The following is a 20,286-nucleotide window of genomic DNA, read 5'->3' on the forward strand; positions in this document are numbered from 1 at the left end:
CCCCTGCATTGGGAGTTTCGTCTTTGCCACTGGATCACCAAGGGAAGACCTTGTTGGGTACTCTTGATGAGAATGACTGAACATTTTATTGAACGCCTAGCCTGCACTCATTTCTTGTCCCGATTCTGCCGGTTCCTGCCACTGTCCTGCCCGCTCTTTGCCAGCAATCTAGCTCATTCTTTTTCATCCTTCAGTATTTCTGTTCTTTATCTTATCCGGTCCTAGGTTAAAAGTTACCTCTTTTGTCTTCGCAGACTATGCAAGGTTCCTCATTACAGGCTCTAATGGAGTTCTCTACTTCTGAGCACTGCTCATTGTTTAAGGCCTTTCTCCAGATGGACTATATTTTTGTTTACTGTAGCATCCTAGTATCTAGTCCACATCCTGGCATATAGTTGATACTCAACTTTTTAACTGAATGAGTTTTTGCTTATTTCTCCCCTGATCTGAGTTCCTTGTGAACAGAAACTATGTCCAGCTCATGGCCACTCCTATCTTTACTGTACCACCTTGCTAGGTTAACAACTCTTCCCCAACTGTTTGAAGTTGTGAGAAGTTAAATGCAGAAAGCTCCACTGAGAGTAAGTTTTCATTGGCTTTCTGAGGACTGCTGGGCTGAAGATGGCAGGGAGAAACTGTGACTGTCCCATGGCATGGCATGTTTTATTTAAGGCACATCATGCTCTGTGCTTATTTTCCTATTTTTAGAGATTAAATCAGCTGAAGGGATATCAAATTCAAGGTAATTTTCATGGAACTAGTTCCACTCATTCTATCCTCTAGTCAGCCAAATGGAATTTCTACATGATGCATTCATGTGCTAGGATGTACTTTACATACATTGACTCGTTTAATTCACATAATCACTTGAGATAGGTAGTATTAGTCCCACTTTACACATGAGGAAATGGAGGTACAAAAAATTTAAATAACTTGTTGAAAGTCACATCTTCTCAACTGGATAACTGGATACAGTTAACTTCTATTTTTTTCTTTTTATTATTTATTTTTTTACAGTTAACTTCTTAACCAATCTCCTCTAGTCCACATAACAGCAGAGAATGCTTTCAAACCTGTTGAATACATTGTGTCAGCTCCTGCTCAAACCTACCAATAGTTTTTCCTGTCACACTTCAGGGTGGCCCATAGACCCTTAGATCGTTTTTGTTTCCATCAACATTTCCTTCCACTCTTAATCCTTCCCTTGCCCACAGGGCTCCAGCAGTATTAGCATGTTTGCAGGTCCTCAAAAAGGCAAAGCTATTTTACTTTCTGTAGTCTGGGAAGCTACTTCCCTGAATCTTTGCATGGCTTGTTCTTCACATCCTGCCCTGCTTGCCTCAAACACATCCCTCATACCCAGTCACTGCCCTCTTACCCTGGGTTTTCTTCATGTGCACTTATGCCTCCTTGCACCTATCCGCTATATCTTTCATGGCTATCCCAAAGAAAATGTAAATTTTGTGAGGGTGAAGGCCTTGTCTCTGTTACTTTCCTAGGGCCTAGAATAAAATCAGGCAAAACATGTATTTCACACATGGATAAATGAATAAAGCTTCACACAAGAGCTTATCTTTGTCTTTTATTTGGATGCATTGTTTACATTTCAGAAGGCATTAAAGCAACAGCAATTTTAAGTGTGGCTTTATGATATAAACTAGTGAGTTATTTGGACACAATTTTTCTTCCTCTTTTTAACTACAAGCCCACAAAGTCTAAACATCCAAAGATGGCAAACCAGGTAGGTTTGTGTAAGTTACTTTTTAGAACACAGTTAAAATACTTTTAAACAAGTATTTACTCTAGCACTGATGAACTATACTATTGAGGATATATGTACTCTATTAAGAAACTAATGGTGAACATTATTATGACCCATTAGTAAAGGTCAGTCCTGCACACCAGTCTCAATGTTTGACATTTTTATGTACTGCACAAGGACAGAGCTTTTGCTAGGTGGGACAGAAGAGCTGAAATAGCAGCCAACAAATATAACAACTATTCAGAGATCTTAAGAATCCCAAGTTCAAAGATGTTCAGATAAAAATCTTTTTAATTGCTCTTGTGATCTAATGTGATCTAACTTAAGATAGAAAACTAAGCAGGACATGATTTTTACAATTCCCCCATTTCTAGCAGACAGCTAGGCATAGCACATCAGAGCATAAGGCAAACAAACTGTAAAACCATATATTCTCCTCTTTGGGAACTTAAATCCAACAGAGAAAGTATTTGCAGCCATTGTAGCTAGAGGAAGGCTTATTAGGGAACGTTTAACGCAGACAGTGAAGGTGAAGCCCTAGTAACTCGATTTTAATGACACACGAGGACATTCTAAGTCTGAAAACTATGAGAAAAGCAAGTTCCCTTGATAGGTTACATCAGTGATTCTTAACCTACAGACTATGGACAGATTTCAAGGGAACCCAGGAACCAGTGGAACACACTGAGAAATTCTGTGCAATTTTCTAGACAGAGGATCAGCAGCATTCTTATTTTCAAAGGAGTCTATGTTGCAAAAGAAACTTATTTAAGAGTTTGTGTTTTAAGTCCTTGGACAATCTTCAAAAAGGTTAGGTTGAGAATGAAGATCTTCTAGACCAGGCTAATAACAGAATTTGACCCTTGCTTGAGATTTTTGTAGATGATGGGCAAATGGTAAATTCAAGACTTGGTGATGAGTTAAAAATGAAAGGTCAGAGAAAACCATCAAGGATAAAATTAAGCTTCTGATTTGGGACAGTGAGTATAGCCAGCTATAGGCTTGGAAGATGGGTTAAGTTTGGAGCATTCAGAGGGAAATGGAAAGCTGAAAATACAAGTCTACAGACATTCACTATAAAGATGATTATTCTAGTACTATTTGTAAACAATGGACTGAACAGCAGGAAATACCAATAATTAAATAAAAAGTAATATATGAGGAATGATCAAGACTGAGGTTGGAACAATTTGGTGTCTAGCCAAGGAAAAGGAATAATCAGGTCAGTTATACCCTAAAGAGATCATGTTAAATAAGTGATAAGATGCTAGCTTGTTAACAGTTGAGAGGAAGGTGAAAAAGCACAGTGCAGGCCAGTGGCAAAAGTTTTCAGGATTTCATCTGTAGTGGAGACTCAGCACTGGGGGCTGGTGGGTGGGTAGGAAGGGACACAGATTAATTGGTAAAAACTGCCCTCTTTTCAAAGTGAACATATACATAAACTTTTACATGCAAGCTTAAGGGCTGTGTGGACACTTGGATAAAACTTTTAATGATCTGTTAAATTCCCAAGGCTGCATAATGTAATACTGACTTCCAAATATGGTTTGTAGACTCATGATGAACTGTAATACTTTTCAGTAACAACTGCTCCTTTAGAGGTGCATTTTGCTCGGTATACTGCCCAGGCTTAATACTATGAACAAGAAAGAAACTAGTTATGGTCATTAACTGGGAGATTCCAATTTCTGAAAATGATGGTAGGCTGGGAATTGTTAGTCTGAATACAATATATATTATAATGAAAAGAATTTTATGACCTACAGAGCCTTGTAAGATTTATTAAATCTTTCATTGGCAATGACAAAGGTAACTACTTTTTTTCCCATTGGAAATTGCCTTAACACTTAATGGAGTTCTCTATATGGCTTCCTCAGTGCCCCTTCATCTTATTTATGTCTGTCTTAGCTCCAGCATCAATCTCGGCTTTGGTCAAAAAAACGCAGTATCAAACCCAGACTTCATCTCTACTTATAGCTAAATACAACATCATTTTCTGACATAGTGACTGCAAATAAAAAACCATGCCCTTAGAATTTTGTTAAGATCATACTGTGAAAAAGGCCTGTATTGTGTTTAACCACCCTTTCTAAGATACAACCATTTTACATTTCTAAAACTTATGGGCTGAGATGTAGAAAGTCAAGTAATAACTTTAGAGCTCTGTAATAGGACATTATTAGCATTTAATAAATATAATTAATTATACTGTCTACCTAACAATGACCATATGTGGGTAACAGATTAATTTTGAATGTATAGTAATTTCACTACTTATAAAGAGACATTAATAAATATGTACACATTTTACTAATCCATGAATCGAGAAAAGCATTTATTCACTTACAAATTTTATTTTTCTCTCAATGATCTAAAATCTTTTCATCTTGATTTTTGGGGGGGGTGGGCAGCTGACTAGAAAATTATAGTTTTCCTCCTAAAAAAATGCAGTGATGTTCTTTCTTATAAATTGGCCTCTCTGATTTTCTTGTCAGCCTGCTTCAAGGAAATCCATGTGTTTAATACACTTGCTCGCAGTCGGGCCCAGATCAGATGGTTATTTAATCCAAATATCTGAGCAGCAAACTGAGCTGATCCTTCTGGAGAAAGGATGGTCGGACAGCCAAGACCTATTGGTTCAGAAAAGATGCAACATTGAGCTGTAAGTTAGTAAAGTGAAAATACCACCTAGCAAACTATTTTATACTCTCAGAAGCCCCACCAGCCACAGACAATAAAGCTACTATATTATCCTTTTCTAAAGTAGGATCTGTGGATGGAGTTTCCATCTTTACTATCTGGAGTGATAAAGTGATAAATAATATTCATCGGCTAGGAACGGGTATTTTATATATAACTATCACTCTTCTCATTGAATCTACTTGCAAAGAAATTTACCTTTTGCAAAGTTCTTTTCATATATACTAGCCTTTAACTCCCTGGTAAAAGGCCAGCAGAAACAAAATAAGGTATGAGGCTAATTGGGTAGAATCATCTCTTCTTAGACAAACTTGAGGTACGTTGTTCTGGTAATTTTCTAGCTATTCCTTTTGTTTTTGCACTTGACTCATTCTAATAGTTTTAAGAAGCAATAAAAGTCAAATCCACAAAATAATTTTAAGAAATATTAGGTTATAAATTCAATACTAGTTCAGTAGATCTGTAAGACAGTAGAGTAAGTAACTTCTTAGGGGGCCACGCGTTGCTCGGGCTGAGTTTTGGTTTTTGAGCTAAAGCCGTGGCGGCCTTGTTCTCACTGGAGGACAGCTGCCTCACAATGGCCTGTGAGTCTCCGCTGTGCCGCAGGGAGTCAGTCACACGGACACACGGGTCTGCTTTTTCAGTCTCCCTCCCCCGTAGGTCGCCACAGACCACGGAGCAGCTTCCTGTGCTGCATAGCGGGTTCCCATTAGTCATCTGTTCTATACACAGCAGTGTACATGTGTCAGTCCTAACCTCCAGTTCATCCCATACCCCCCTCTCTCCCTGGTGACCAAGCAAGTTCATCAGGCAGTTTCTTGAGTTGGTACTATTATGTCATTAGAGTCAAGGACTAGATAGGTTACAGATCCAAAAGTTCCCATTTCCCTAAATACTCTTGGATCAGGCTCTTTGATTCTCATGATCCCCAATAAGAATAAAGTATAAATCAAAAGGATATTTAATTTGTATTAATAACTCAAATTTATACAGACCCACTACTTACTACATAACTAATATTAGCCAAATTAATTTAAGAAAAGTCAGTCCCTTCGGGAACATGTCAGAGGACAGATGTGAATGTGGTATTATGGTTATAATTTTAAAATTAGTCTTTATCTCTTAGAAAACAAGTATTTAAGTATAAAATGCCATCATGTCTCAGATCTGCTTTACATATCGCAGCAGGAGAGGACTACAGATGCAGCAAGATGTGAATTTCTGAAGTTGGGTAACAGGTATGTGAAATTTCATTATGTTATTCTCTCTACCACTGTGCATATTTGAAGCTTATGAATTAAAGTTTTTAGAAGATTCAGTTATCTTACCACTGGGTAATCGAAGAGAAGACCACACATCCTGAGCTCCCCAGTCTGGAGTGAGAGGAGGACAGCTGATAACTGGATATGCAGTGTTACCAGACAACACCGGCCCTAAACCATTGCTTCTGCCTGCCACTGCCACAAATACAGTAGGAATGCCATCCCCTAGGTAAACGACAAATTGTAATTACACTAAGCACTCAAAAGAGATTTCAAGATAGTTTTTTAAAAAAGGGGTCCCTGTGTCGTAATTCCCTGAGTTCCTTTAACAGGAGTCTCTAGATAAAGCACTATATTAAGACTGTTATTAAATATATATTCAAAATACAAGGTTCATCCTGCCACTTACTGGATGTCAAGCAATGAAGTAGCAAGAATAGTTCTGACCATCTTTGAGATCTGTAGCATTAAGGCGGTGTTAACACACGGGTGTGAGAGAGGGAATGTTCAAAGGCCCCTGCTACCATTGCTGCTTTGGCTCACTGAAGCAGAGAATGACACCTCCTGACCCGCAGGGTATGGGAGACAGTTAACAGACACTAGAGGTTGAGGGACACTCTTAAGGAACTGAACTCAATAACAGAGTACCCAAATAGTTAAGATTCTTGAATAAATTTTTTCTCACATCTCATAAACATCTTATACTTTCATAAATTCATAAGTTATTTGTTTCCTACAGCAGTCTACTTGGAATCCAAAATTTTATCTTTGCATTTTTCTGGAGAGAAAGAGACCTGGTTTTTATTAGCTTATTGTAGGGGTCTGACCTCCACCCACCTCCCAAAAAAAGCTCTTAAAAATTCAATAACTGTACTCCTATAGCAACTACCTTTAGAAGGAATATACAACCAATGTTTTCTCCAGTCGAGAATCATCCCAGTCTATAGGGCTCCTTATTTTAGATGCTATCCCATCAAGACACTTCTTTTATATACTAAATTCTGAAATTGTTCCTTCATTTCATGTGTGACTGTCTCCCAGGAAAGGCCGACCATTAGAGATACCTGAGAGGACCTGCAGCTTCAACCTCGGCCCTTTCCTCTGTAACTGCTGTGAGGCCTACTTTCTGTCACAGGGCACTCGCAACAGTGCCTGAGGGGTTGGGTAAGGACTAGTTCTAGTCTTCGTTTTCCTCCCATGTGTGCACTTTCAATTTTTTCTCTCTGATCCATTCTTTTATAAGCTCCTAGAGCACCTTGAAAATTCTGGAGGCAGACATCATGAAAGTTTAAAATTTTTTCCCTTAGAAATGCAGAAAAATATTTTTCAGCATTATTAGTCTAAACATAAAATTTTGGGGCAGAATCAGGAGAACTTCCTGAAATGCTCTATTTATTCAACATTTACCTTCATACTCAGCTTTAATCCTCAGAGTTTCATCTGGTCCTTTATGGGCAGAGGTGACCCTAAGTTCACATGGAATGCCAAAATTTCCACAAGCCCTCCTAATTTTTTCACAGTGATTAAGATCAGAGGTTGAGCCCATCAATACTATAACCCTGCACTGACTTTCTGGTTTCAGAAGCAACTGGAAAAGAAAAACATGAATATGCAAAAGAAGGCAAAGATAAAAATGGATAAATATGGGAATGAGTATTGTAAGAACAGTTTATTAAAATTACAACTTGACGCAGTATTTCCGTTCTTAAAAGACCAAATTTAAGACAAGCAGAACAAAATGATAGATGATTTATTTTTCAAAATAACCTCTCTATATAAAAGAAAGTGGCCTTCCTAATTAAGACCTAATGAGTAAGATTTTTAATCAGATAAATTATGTTTACTATTATAATAAAAAAACAATTAATATTCATGAAGCTGTAAAATAGTTCATCAAAGATTTTTAGTACATTCTGTTTAACACGTTTTAAGCCAAGATAGAAGTCATGTTATAAATCTTTGCAAGCTAGCTGTGTGGAATTCAAAATGCACGTTCCCTCGGAAATGATGTTCTAAAAAGTAGTTATTACTCTTGGATAACCATAAACCCCATTCAGTTTCCATGGAATTATAGCAATAATAAAAACATAAACTTTAAAGTGACATTTTAATGTCACATGGAATTCCAATTCTATACTCTTGCTAGGGACTCTGAGTAGCAACAGAAAGGTGAGTAGGAAATGTAAGGTTCCCCTGCAGGGGACAAGGAGGAAAGGATTCCAGGTTTTGCAGTAGTAGTTGGGAGGCAGACTGGCCAGTTTCACGGCAGGGGGTTCCAGTGTCCTAGTGAGGATAGTTCAGCTGGGACATTTTTGTAAAGTGCTCCCTTCTTTAAAAGTCATTGGAAAAAAGAAAAGCAATGCACCCTCTCACTTTTTTTCTTTTTGAAGCAAAATTTTCTTGGAGAAAAATACATAAGACATGAAAGGTTTACCTCCACTCTTTGTGCAACCCACTCAAAATTCTTCTTTACCATCTGCAGGCCTTCGGGAGTTACTTCCTTGAGATCACGGTATGACTAGAAAATAAGAAAGCTGAGAACATAGATACCAGACATGCATGAGCTCCCCACCCCAAACACCCAGCAACTACAGTCGGCAAGCAGAGCGGGTTCATTTGAGCCACCATTATAGAGACTCATGACCTCTCACCCAATTCCCAGACCCAAGTCAGTTCAGAGAGCCAGAGTTTATTGACTGAAAAGGAGATTGGGTAAAGTATTCTACTAGTAATATTCTTCCTATCTGAAATGACTTGGTTTCTGAGTTTAGGGTACAGATTATGAAGTCTGCATAGCAAAAGATGTATCTGAAAAATATATCTGAGCCTACAAACTCATCTCTTGAATTAGACTAGAGAAGTTCAGATAGTGATGAGTTCTTGCAGTTTCATTCAAAGATAACTGCTTCCTACACGAGCAATTACTAGCTGCCCTGACAGTTCTTACATATTAAGTATAGAGAAGATCTTGCCCTAGTTTTGTGAAGGAGAGAACAGAATTGGAGCCTGTAAGAGCTGTAAGACCTGGGGTAGAGTTCTACGCCTGCCACTTGCTCTTTTATAGACTTTTATTTGCATATTTTGGGGGGGGGGACAGCAATTATTCCCAGGGCTTAAGTCGTCGTTTCTTCAGGGTAACCCCCTCTTCTGGTTCAGGGACAACCTGTTCTTCTTCAGGAAGGATCATCTCAGTGTGGCAGGGAGAGCTCATGTATGGGATGATCTGACTGCTGTGCTCACTTGGATGTGCTCAATGACCAGAGAATCCACATCTAAGCTCTTAAGTTCAGCATTACCCTCTGCATTTTTGAGCATGTGCAGTAAAAATTCAGCACTCTTTTTGGGCCACTGACCCTGCGTCCAGCCCCACTGTTTGGCCTCAGCACACCTACCAACTCTACCATTTTAACAACGGATGACACATATAGCTTCCATAAAGGGACATCTTTCAGACTGGTGGCTTTTCAGATATGCATACCCTGGGCATTTTCATGAGTGTTCTTAACACGAAGATTTGAACTCCTTGATTTGCATGATTTTGTAGAGTTCTCTGGGTCAAGTGAATAGCAAACCATTTTTAGAGGTCACCTCAGGTCAGGCCACTTAGCAGAAAAGCCCTGTCACTTACTCTTATTATTTGTGAAGATATCTATAACCTTAGAGCCTTAGTTTTCAATTAATCAAAAAAGGGTAATATTTGCTCTGTGTGAGATAATAAATGAGAAATCTGCTTCATAAATGTAAAGTATTATACCTATCCTTTTCTCCAGGATATATTAGACATAGAAGATACTTATCTTTAAAAATAAATAGCAATCAACAGCTCGGGCTCATGTCATCAGAAACAGTAAGTGCCTTTCCTTATCCTCCCATCTTCCCTTCCTCTTCTATCCCAGCCTGATCTTGCAAAGGATTTAAAAAAGCCTGAATCATTACCTACCTGTTTGTCTTTTTGCTGGGTTCGATCTCCTGATGGCCAGAGCCTCCAGGAATCATTATCAATAACATCAGCAAGAACAATTTCTCTGGTGGTTACATCAACACCAAATTCAATCTAGAAACAGCATATCAATAAAGTTTTTCAACACTATACTACTAAAGATATTTCTCAGTTATAATCTTTACTTTCAAATCTCCATTTTATTTGTACCTTCATATCAACTAGTGTACAGTTCTGGGGCAACCAGGATTTCTCCAGTATTTCAAAAATAGCCTGCGTAGCATGACTCATGATATCCACTTCAGTTTGTCCTATAACAAGTCCAGCAAAGCAAAAATTTGCAGCAATTAGCTGTTCCTCAGACCACTGTGGATCATTATTGGCATCATCCTGAGAAAAAAGTATAGGAGTACAAGTAACTTAAATATAAAATATTTGAAAATTTCAGACAAATTGAGCATGATGAATTCCTCAGAAACATTCATTTTTGCTAAAGATTTAACTTTTGTTTAAAATACCCTCTAATTCACAACAATCATTTTAAACTTTTCTATTTTCAATAGCTACTTTAAGATTCAGTATTTTGGAGTAAAATTCTAAGTCATAAAGTACTTTTAAAGAATTTGTTTTCTCTATATAAATAATTTAAATAGAAGTTTATGATTTTTATTTTTTCTTAATCAGTCAACAGAGATGGTAAGAAGACCAAAACACATTCTACTCCAACAAAATCCTTGCAGAATGCAACTTTCATAATCCCTTGACCTTACTTTTGGTAAGAATTTATACAAGACTATAAGTCTTCAAGACCATTACTCGATAATTCAAGAGACTTCATACAATGTAATGAGATTGGTAAAAAAATAAAATAGTTTCATTTTATTCTAAGTAGTGTCCCAACTGTACATGAAGTTTTTCTTTTATGGATCTTGATTTATATAATTATAATCATAAGACAAATGCTTTAAACTGTGCAGTTCACTGATGCACAATGACACTACTTCTGAAATAGAAGAAATATGCTTAAAAGAATGAAAAGAGATGAAAAGAGAGAAGCAGTTTCAGTAAAAAAAACCAATACAAATTCATAACTATTGACTCCTACATCTTTTGTTGTATGATTCTGCTTAAAATTCATTTCAATGTATAACAAAAACTACTGTAATGATGTAAAGTAATTAGCCTCCAACTAATAAAAATAAATGGAAAAAAAAAAAAAGACACATTAACAACAATTTTCTGTATTAGAATATAAAAAGATCCCTCATATTAGCCTTCAACAGTGGATTTTAAAATTTACTGAATTGTTCCTTTTCTCTTCTTCCCAATAACTGCTACTTTCAATTTGTTCTTTTTATTCATCCTCTTGTTCCAATGTAAGATAAATAGATTTTCAAAGACATTTTCCTAAACTTTTGAATTATCATTACTAACTGAAGTGTACATTCTCCACAAATATTTCTGGAATGATAATTTTAGTATCAAAAACTTAAATAGAAAAAAATAAAGCTTAAATAGTATTTAAATCTTTTGACTCTGTGATAAACTTGTGGCTCAGTTACAGTAAGAAAGGGAAGTATAAAATAATTACCTTAAAAAACATCTCCACTTTAGGTGGGTAGAACTTATATCCTTCCTTAACACCAGGATTTCTTTTGAGAAAAGAACCAGTTGCTATTCTTCTACAAACCCATTCAATTGGAATCATTTCACACTTCGGTGCAACGAAAGCTGTCTCCCCACATTTTCTGGTGAAAGCAGTTTTGATACCTACATATTGATAACAAAAAGAAAAAAAAAAAGCATTAAAATTATGTTTAAAAAGTTAGATCTGAGGCATAATAAAACTCTACCATTTATAAAAAACAAAACAAAAACTGTGTAGGGAGGTGGGAGGGAGGTTCGAGAGAGAGGGGACATGCCAATACCAATGGCTGATTCATGTCGATATATGGCAGAAACCAACACAATATTGTAAAGCAATTATCCTCCAATTAAAAAAAAAAATCCTGCATAGCTAAATACACTATCCTTAAATGGCACTATCAAAAATAAATTTAATTTTTTAAAAACAGGCAGAAGTAGGAAAAAAATTTTAATATGGCCTTCTACTGCCTATCAAAATATTCAGGAATATTTCATTTTACGTTGCAAGGCAAATTATATACGGATTCTAAAAATCTGAGTTCCAGTGTCCATTCATTCATTCTTTCAAAAAATATTTGAGTGTCTCCTCTACCATTGTGCACCTAACTGCACAAGGCATGTAAGTACCTAAATGGCACTAAATTATCTCTGAATCAGATCCGGTGGCAGGACTGTCACATTCATTGGTCCAGTATTATATGGGCCTTATAAAATAATAATTTATCACAATCAGATACAGCCCTAAATTTTGGACAGCATTTTTCTCTTAATATTTAAAGCAAATAATCCTTGAAAAAGGCATTCAACAGGTACCAGCAGGAACGCAGTGACCAATCTGCCTAAAAGCAAAGAAAATATTTGTTCTTCCTCTCTTCTCTCTTTCTCAAACTGTTACTGGAAAACTAAGATAAACAGCTGCCTTGTGATGTTTGGACTGGGGCTACTTTATGTGGTGGCCTTGGAAAATAACTTCTCTAATAACAGTTACAATATATCACAAGCCATATGTTGCAGCAATTCCACATATACACATAAAGACTGAAAGCAGGGACTCAAACAGGTATCTGAACACCAGTGTTCACTATATTCACAGTGTTTTGGCTATTAACAGTAGCCAGAAGGGAGGAAAGGACCCAAGTGTCCAACAAGAGATGAGTGGAGCGGACAGACAAAGTGTAGTTACACAAGTGAATTACTGCTCAGTTACAAAAAGGAGGACATTCTGATACATGCTACCACATGGATGATTCGTGAAAACATTATGCCAAGTGAAGCGAAGGTTAGAACTGTAATGCTACTTACAGGAGATACCTAAAGTAGGCAAATTCAGAGACAGAAAGTAGGACAGAGGTTACCCGGGGAGATTATTGTCTAATGGATCAGAGTTTCAGTCTGGAATGATGAAAAAGTTCTGGAAATTGACAGTGGCAACGGGTTGCACAACACCATCAACATAAACGTCAGTGAATTGTACACTTAGAAACATGGTAAGTTTTATGTGTGTATAAAATTTAACATGGTAAATTTTATGTGTGTATATTTTACCACAATTTGCACAACCTACCTTAGGTCAGGCACTATAAATTTGGTTTCTGTTTGCTTAATCCTCATGACACTTGATAAGGTGTGATGATCTTCCCAAGAAATAGGGGACACTGAGGCACAGTACTTATGGAGGCCACAACTAGGCAAGGTAGGGTTTCCAACCCACAGTCTGAACTCTCCAGGCTGCCTTACCCCATGCTCTCCTGGAGGTGTTACTGTATTATCACACTAATGTGAATTAAAATAAATCCTGGAAACTTGCATGGGTTTAACATAACTATGCTCATCTTTACATAAAATATTAGCCCCTCCAATCCCAATCTAAACCTCTAATAAGATCAAATTTTTATCATCAAAGGACTGAAGATCTTTGATCGTACGTATGTATGTATCCACAGGTGAAGGGAACCTACATTTATGGAAACCTTCCATCATGCTAAGTGTTTTACATGTTATTTCATTTAACCATACATAAAATTTTTGAACTAGCTGCTAGCATTCACATTTTACAGTGAAAGAAGTAGAGGCTCACAGAAATAATTTAGTAGGTGAGGTCATGCTGCTAGTAAGTAATGGAGCCTGGACCTAAAATGCACTATCCAGTTCTGAAACCTGTACGATTTTCTTTGTATTCCCTCTGGGTTTGACCAGGAAGATTCAATTAAAACAGGGAAAAGAATAAACTATTCTATACTGTGCGGACAGGAACTCTGGGAAAGAATGTTAAAAGTGTATGTAAAATACTTAGGCCACTTTAAACTTTAACAAATGATTGGGCTCATAGGCAGTCAGGATTTTGAATCAATCCTTGACTTGAGGTGGTAACTACATAACTAGGTCTAAGAGCTCTTTTTAACCAGTAGTCATATTTGCTCATTGTCTACCAAGCTTTACAGGCTACAAATCTATTGCTTAAATATAAACAATAGTTACTGTAACTCAGAGGAAAGTCCTTCCCTGTATCTAAGGGAATCAAAACTACATAGAATCAACTTATGGTAGTCATACAAAAAAAACCTGCTTCTAAGAAAAAGGGATTCAGTTTAGATGGTATAATGATTGCTTCTAACACATACACAAAAGAACTTCCCCCATTAGTCTCAGTTGTTTACAAAATTCAAAACTCCTATCAAGACTACTAAGAAATGTAAACATCACTTCACATTATGAATTACAACGTCCAAGTATGACAGCTAATCACCCAGCTAATCCTGGCACCATCCCTGTATTAAGGTTCCAAGCTCCCCAACTGTGGTTTAACTGTGAGACTGTTAGTCATATCACTACTATCACATCTCAATGTAACCACAGTGGGTTTCTGTGCAAGAAGGAACTGAAACATAAAAGGTTAACATTTGATTTTTAAGCACAGAGACTAAATCCAGGAACTTCAAAATTCCTGTATAAGCGTTAGTTCACTATATAGCATGTACAGTGTTATTTCCTATATCTATACCTATTACTCGTGCAGTCTTTTATAGTTTGTTCATGAGTGACAAAGAGAAAACTAGAATCCTGATTTACTGATTCTCATTTTGGTGCTTTTCTCATTCAAATTTCCAGAAATACCTTAATTTGGAACATATCCATGGTATTAAAGAAAGCAGTTTTAAACAGACCACTGACAGTCATCTAGACATAGCATTTAACAATTAGCAAGTAAAAACTGCATAAATAAGGCTTAAAAGAACTCTTAATCTGTACCCTAAAACTAACAATCTGTTATGAATTTTTAAAGCTTTTAGATTTGCCTTAATTTCACATTTAATTTGCCTCCATTTCAATATAATGGAGAAGGCAGTGGCAACCCACTCCAGTACTCTTGCCTGGAAAATCCCACAGATGGAGGAACCCAGTAGGCTACAGTCCATGGGGTCACAGAAGAGTCAGATACGACTGAGCGACTTCACCTGCACGCACTGGAGAAGGCAATGGCAACCCACTCCAGTGTTCTTGCCTGGAGAATCCCAGGGACGGGGGAGCCTGGTGGGCTGCCGTCTATGGGGTCACACAGAGTCGGACACGACTGAAGCGACTTAGCAGCAGCAGCAGCACAGTTATAAAACCTGGAAAGCACCTTTCCACACTTTCTGTCAACCAAGTAACTTTTAGGTATGTTCAGCGTGCTAAATAGATAATTGCTGGAGTACTTCATTTGTGTGACCAACTTTCCCAGCTGCATGCAGGCCTTTCAGAGTCAAACTGCATCACCCTAATTCACTCTCCTGAAGCCCTGGCAAGTACGCTGAATAGGTGTCATTAAATAAGCAAATAAAAGAACTCAGGCCTGTACATATCTTCCACCGCTTTAGTCCCATAGCTACGTACTACTATGGGGACACAGAAGCTAGTTATATTGTTTAACAACTTATAGTGTTAAGCAACTATAAAAATTTTTAACATGTTCGGAGAGGAGATAACTTGTGAGGTTAAAAAAGGATCAAAGGATCACTTATCTGTACTGCAAGAGGAACCTAATACTACTTTGATGCTCTCTCTAGAAGTCTACTCAGTTACTGGAAAACCACCACTCAAGGAAACTGTGAAGTAAAAATCCTGGGTTGCATTATTTAAGAACTGAGGGAAGTGCTTTAAAATTATGTAATATTTTTACCTTCAATGTATAGGTGATTTATGATATGGATGACAATTTAGGTTGGCAGTTAAACATACTTTTTTGTCACAGTAATTAAAAATGGGAAACAGGGTACTCTGGAAAAGGCAAAAGTACTCAAGCACGTATTCTATACTGATGGAAAGAATTTAACTTGAATTACCTTCTTTCTTTCACTCCAATTGCCCTCCACAGAATGTTTTGATCTGGATTTCATCTTTCAAATAGATTTCACTATTGGAAACAGTCTTTACTCAGTTTTAGAGTAGGAGGTAACCCTGGAGATCTTGATCTAGTCCAAATCCCTCAGGTGGGGAATGGCAGGATGAGAAGGTGTGGTTGTAGTCTTCAATTACTTTTCAGGGCTTTCAAATGGAAGAGGGATTTGAAATTCTGTATTACCTCCAAGGGGCAGAGCAAATTTATGCACATAGACTTTTAGGAGTTAAATTCATCAATAAGAGCTGCCAAACACCAGAATATATTTCTTTTACAGGTTAAGTTCTTTAAGTTCCTTCATAGGTAAGCCTTTCCTAAGATGTCCTAGGAGAGGAAAGTTGCAGAGAAGATATACATGCAAGACAAAAACTGTAGCAATTTGTTGAAATTCCTCTTAACTAAATGAAACTACTTAGTAATTCCAAACCAAGTAAAGTGTTACAGTAATATTTTAATTTCTGGTTTAATTTAAATAAGTTTAGCATGTGAGGACCCCAGTGTTCATCACAGCACTGTTTATAATAGCCAGGACATGGAAGCAACCTAGATGCCCATCAGCAGACGAAAGGATAAGGAAGCTGTGGTACATATACACCATGGAATATTACTCAGCCATTAAAAAGAATTCATTTGCATCAGTTCTAATGAGATGGATCAAACTGGAGCCCATTATACAGAGTGAAGTAAGCCAGAAAGATAGAGACCAATACAGTATACTAACACATATATATGGAATTTAGAAAGATGGTAATGATAACCCTATATGCAAAACAGAAAAACAGACACAGATGTACAGAACAGACTTTTGGACTCTGTGGGAGAAGGCGAGGGTGGGATGTTTCAAGAGAACAGCATCGAAACATGTATATTAGCTATGGTGAAACAGATCACCAGCCCAGGTTGGATGCATGAGACAAGTGCTCGGGCCTGGTGCACTGGGAAGACCCAGAGGGATCGGGTAGAGAGGGAGGTGGAAAGGGGGGTTGGGATGGGGAATACATGTAACTCCATGGCTGATTCATGTCAATGTATGACAAAAACCACTACAATACTGTAAAGTAATTAGCCTCCAACTAATAAAAATAAATGAAAAAAAAAAAAAAAAAGTATAGCATGTGAGGCATCCCCAAACATGTTGTTAATCCAAATAACCTCCTTAAAGAGATAGGAGTGGTGTGTGTGAAAGGGGAGTCACTTACCTGCTTCCTAAAACAACTGGAAAAAAAATATCAACTGGTAATCAACATCTTATCAACCCAAACAATGTCATTTCCCAATAAAAAGAACCAGTAAGTATACGTGAGAGAGACTACAAAGAGGGAGGCTCCTGGGAGAGCCACTCACCTGCTTCCTGTAACAACTGAAAAATACAGCTGGTAATTTTATTTGAGATTGCAGCTTTTCCTTCAAGGTGATTCTTTCTGGCTGCATTTCCTGCTGTAATCTGGTCCTTGGACTGCAGGAGGACTTTTCCTGGACTATCCAACAATTCATAGACTTCTTTTGTTTTACCCTCATAGAGTTTTTTACCAATCTTCAGTACTGTGGAAATAAAATGGAAACATGAGATCTCAGGATATTTCGTGCAAAAGATAATTGAGAAGATTAAATTATCTAGAATGATGAATCAGTATGCATACAGAGCAATCAAATAATTTTAATAAAAAAATTAACTCATCTGCCTAGGTCTTTATGCCCTACAAAGTATTTTCAATGCACCATCACATTTCACCTGTACAATTTTGTCAAGAATTACAATTATGCAAATTATCATACAGATTAGGAAACTAAGTACCAAAAAGATGCCACATAGTTAAGAAATGGCAAAGCCAGAAAAAACCTCAAGTCTCCTGATATCTAATGGTACGCTGTGCTCTTTCCACCCTCAATTTTTCTCTCACAGTAAAACTGAAGTAGAATCAGTTAAGATACATTAAAATTAATGTGACAACTAGTAATTTCATATATATACTCAGAATTAACGAAAATAGCTTGCAGGAGGAAACGCTGTATTTTTCCCTACTTCTGTTTTCCATGGCAAGCAAATGGGCAAGTTCAGCCAGATGGTCTTCTTGATTTCAAGTCAATGTGCCAAGAGGAGGCACCACCATCCACTGCAGTCAACCGACCCGGAAGCACTTCTATTTTTCTACTTCTGCTTCTCTACCCTTGAACTCCCCTCCTCACTAACAGTTAAAGAAAACTGTGAGAAGTAAGGGCAAGAGCATCCAATTGATGCAGGTCATCAGACATCAAGAAAAGTAGACTTTGGTCATTAGAAAGAATGATTTTGATGAAGATCAGGGATAACAGAAGTTTACGGACTTAAAATTTCCAAGAGGAGAAACCACCACCCCTCATTCTTCCAGAACACTGAGTCATTCTCAGCATCTGCATTTTTCAGTGTCCATGTGCCAGGTACTAAGGATGTACCAGTAAACCACGTTCCTGCTCTCAGGTGGCCAGAGTCTGAGAGAAGCTGAAATTAACCATCATAGCAAGTACAATGTACATAGAGTGTGGGATCACAGGTTCAGAGCAGGACCACTTAACCTAACCTCTGTCATCTAGAACAAAGAGGGTCAGGCTGAGATCTGAGGCACGCTCAAGGGGTAGGGAGCAGCAGTGAAAGGCCAGGGTGTGAGAGAGTGCATGGCAGAACTTCAGCATGTTTGCAACACTGCGTGTGTGTACACGCCTGCTGGGCAGAGAAGGGGGTGGAGGCAGCAGCTGAGAAGTCGAAGGAAAGGCAGGAGATAAACCTGAAGAAGGGGCAGAGGTCACGTCAACAGGGACAGTTAAATGAGACAGTTACAACTCAGTTCAATGGCTGCATCTGCAGGGTACATAATTCAGAGGACGAATCCTCATCCTCTTATTGTAATGTCTTAATTCACTGACAAGGTTTAAAAGGTCCTTCCAAAATGTAGCACTAGCTTAGTGCTCCAAATTCAGATTCCTTTATTCCCTTCCTAGAACCCTAACTACACTCAATATGCCAGCAAATTTGGAAAACTCAGCAGTGGCCACAGGACTGGAAAAGGTCAGTTTTCATTCCAATCCCAAAGAAAGGCAATGCCAAAGAATGCTCAAGTTACCACACAATTACTCATCTCACACGCTAGTAAAGTAATGCTCAAACTTCTCCAAGCCAGGCTTCAACAGTATGTGAACTGTGAAAATTCCAGATGTTCAGCTGGATTTAGAAAAGGCTGAGGAACCAGAGATCAAACTGCCAACATCCACTGGATCATTGAAAAAGCAAGAGAATTCCAGAAAAACATCAATTTCTGCTTCACTGACTATGCCAAAGCCTTTGACTGTGTGGATCACAACAAACTGTGGAAAATTCTTAAAGAGATGGGAATACCAGACCACCTGACCTGCCTCTTGAGAAATGTGTATGCAGGTCAGGAAGCAACAGTTAGAACTGGACATGGAACAAGAGACTGGTTCCAAATCGGGAAAGGAGTACATCAAGGCTGTATATTGTCACCCTGCTTATTTAACTTATATGCAGAGTACATCATGAGTTCATCATGGGTGAAGCATAAGCTGGAATCAAGATTGCTGGAAGAAACATCACTAACCTCAGATATGCAGATGACACCACCCTTATGGCAGAAAGTAAAGAAGAACTAAAGCGCCTCTTGATGTAAGTGAAAGGGGAGAGTTGAAAAAGTTGGCTTAAAATTCAACATTCAGAAAACTAAGATCATGGCATCTGGTCCCATCACTTCATGGCAAACAGATGGGGAAGCAATGGAAACAGTGAGAGACTTTATTTTGGGGGGCTCCAAAATCACTGCAGATGGTGACTGGAGTCTTGAAATTAAAAGACACTTGCTCCTTGGAAGAAAAGTTATGACCAACCTAGACAGCATATTAAAAGGCAGAGGTGTTACTTTGCCAACAAAGGTCCGTCTAGTCAAAGCTATGGTTTTTTCCAGTGGTCATGTATGGATGTGAGAGCTGGACTATAAAGAAAGCTGAGCACCGAAGAATTGATGCTTTTGAACTGTGGTGTTGGAGAAGACTCTTGAGAGTCCCTTGGACTGCAAGGAGATCCAACCAGTCCATCCTAGAGGAAATCAGTCCTGAATATTCATTGGAAGGACTGATGCTGAAGCTGAAACTCCTGATACTTTGGCCACCTGATGCGAAGAGCTGACTCATCTGAAAAGACCCTGATGCTGGGAGAGACTGAAGACGGGAGGAGAAGGGGACGACAGAAGATGAGATGGTTGGATGGCATCACCGACTGGATGGACAGGAGTTTGAGTAAACTCTGGGCGTTGGTGATGGACAGGGAGGTCTGGCGTGCTGCAGTCCATGGGGTTGCCTGAGTCAGACACACCTGAGCAACTGAACTGAACTGAGAACCTAACTTCCTGTAATCTCTAAATCCTCCTCTCAGGCTCCCGACATGCTCCTCTGTAGGCCCTCAACACTGTTTCCTCCACTTCCATTCCACTACTCATCTCCTTCAGGTCTCACAAGCCATGCTGGTTGAGTTTAGACCTTATCCTGAGAACAACCACAAAGGTTAACCACATCAGTAAAATGGCAGATGTCTGTTACAAAGACCATTATGGCT

The 20,286-nt window shown here is 38.2% G+C and overlaps 1 protein-coding gene across 3 annotated transcripts in view; it reads right to left on the reverse strand.

Annotated features, from left to right (window-relative positions):
* Positions 1–4,096: 4,096 nt before the first annotated feature.
* Positions 4,097–20,286, reverse strand: part of PAICS (phosphoribosylaminoimidazole carboxylase and phosphoribosylaminoimidazolesuccinocarboxamide synthase) — a 37,273-nt gene continuing 21,083 nt past the window's right edge. For all 3 annotated transcript variants that reach the window (XM_020890651.2, XM_070458390.1, XM_020890653.2), the window contains 8 exons: positions 17,034–17,231; positions 11,256–11,434; positions 9,875–10,054; positions 9,665–9,778; positions 8,159–8,242; positions 7,132–7,312; positions 5,791–5,949; positions 4,097–4,392 (listed from right to left, as the gene is read on the reverse strand). In XM_020890651.2, the coding sequence (XP_020746310.1) occupies positions 4,226–4,392; positions 5,791–5,949; positions 7,132–7,312; positions 8,159–8,242; positions 9,665–9,778; positions 9,875–10,054; positions 11,256–11,434; positions 17,034–17,231 (1,262 nt within the window). In that variant the 3' untranslated portion in view covers positions 4,097–4,225. The remainder of the gene's footprint in view (positions 4,393–5,790; positions 5,950–7,131; positions 7,313–8,158; positions 8,243–9,664; positions 9,779–9,874; positions 10,055–11,255; positions 11,435–17,033; positions 17,232–20,286) is intronic.

The sequence above is a fragment of the Odocoileus virginianus genome, chromosome 29 (genome assembly GCF_023699985.2).
Source record: "Odocoileus virginianus isolate 20LAN1187 ecotype Illinois chromosome 29, Ovbor_1.2, whole genome shotgun sequence".
Taxonomy (NCBI): Eukaryota; Metazoa; Chordata; class Mammalia; order Artiodactyla; family Cervidae; genus Odocoileus; species Odocoileus virginianus.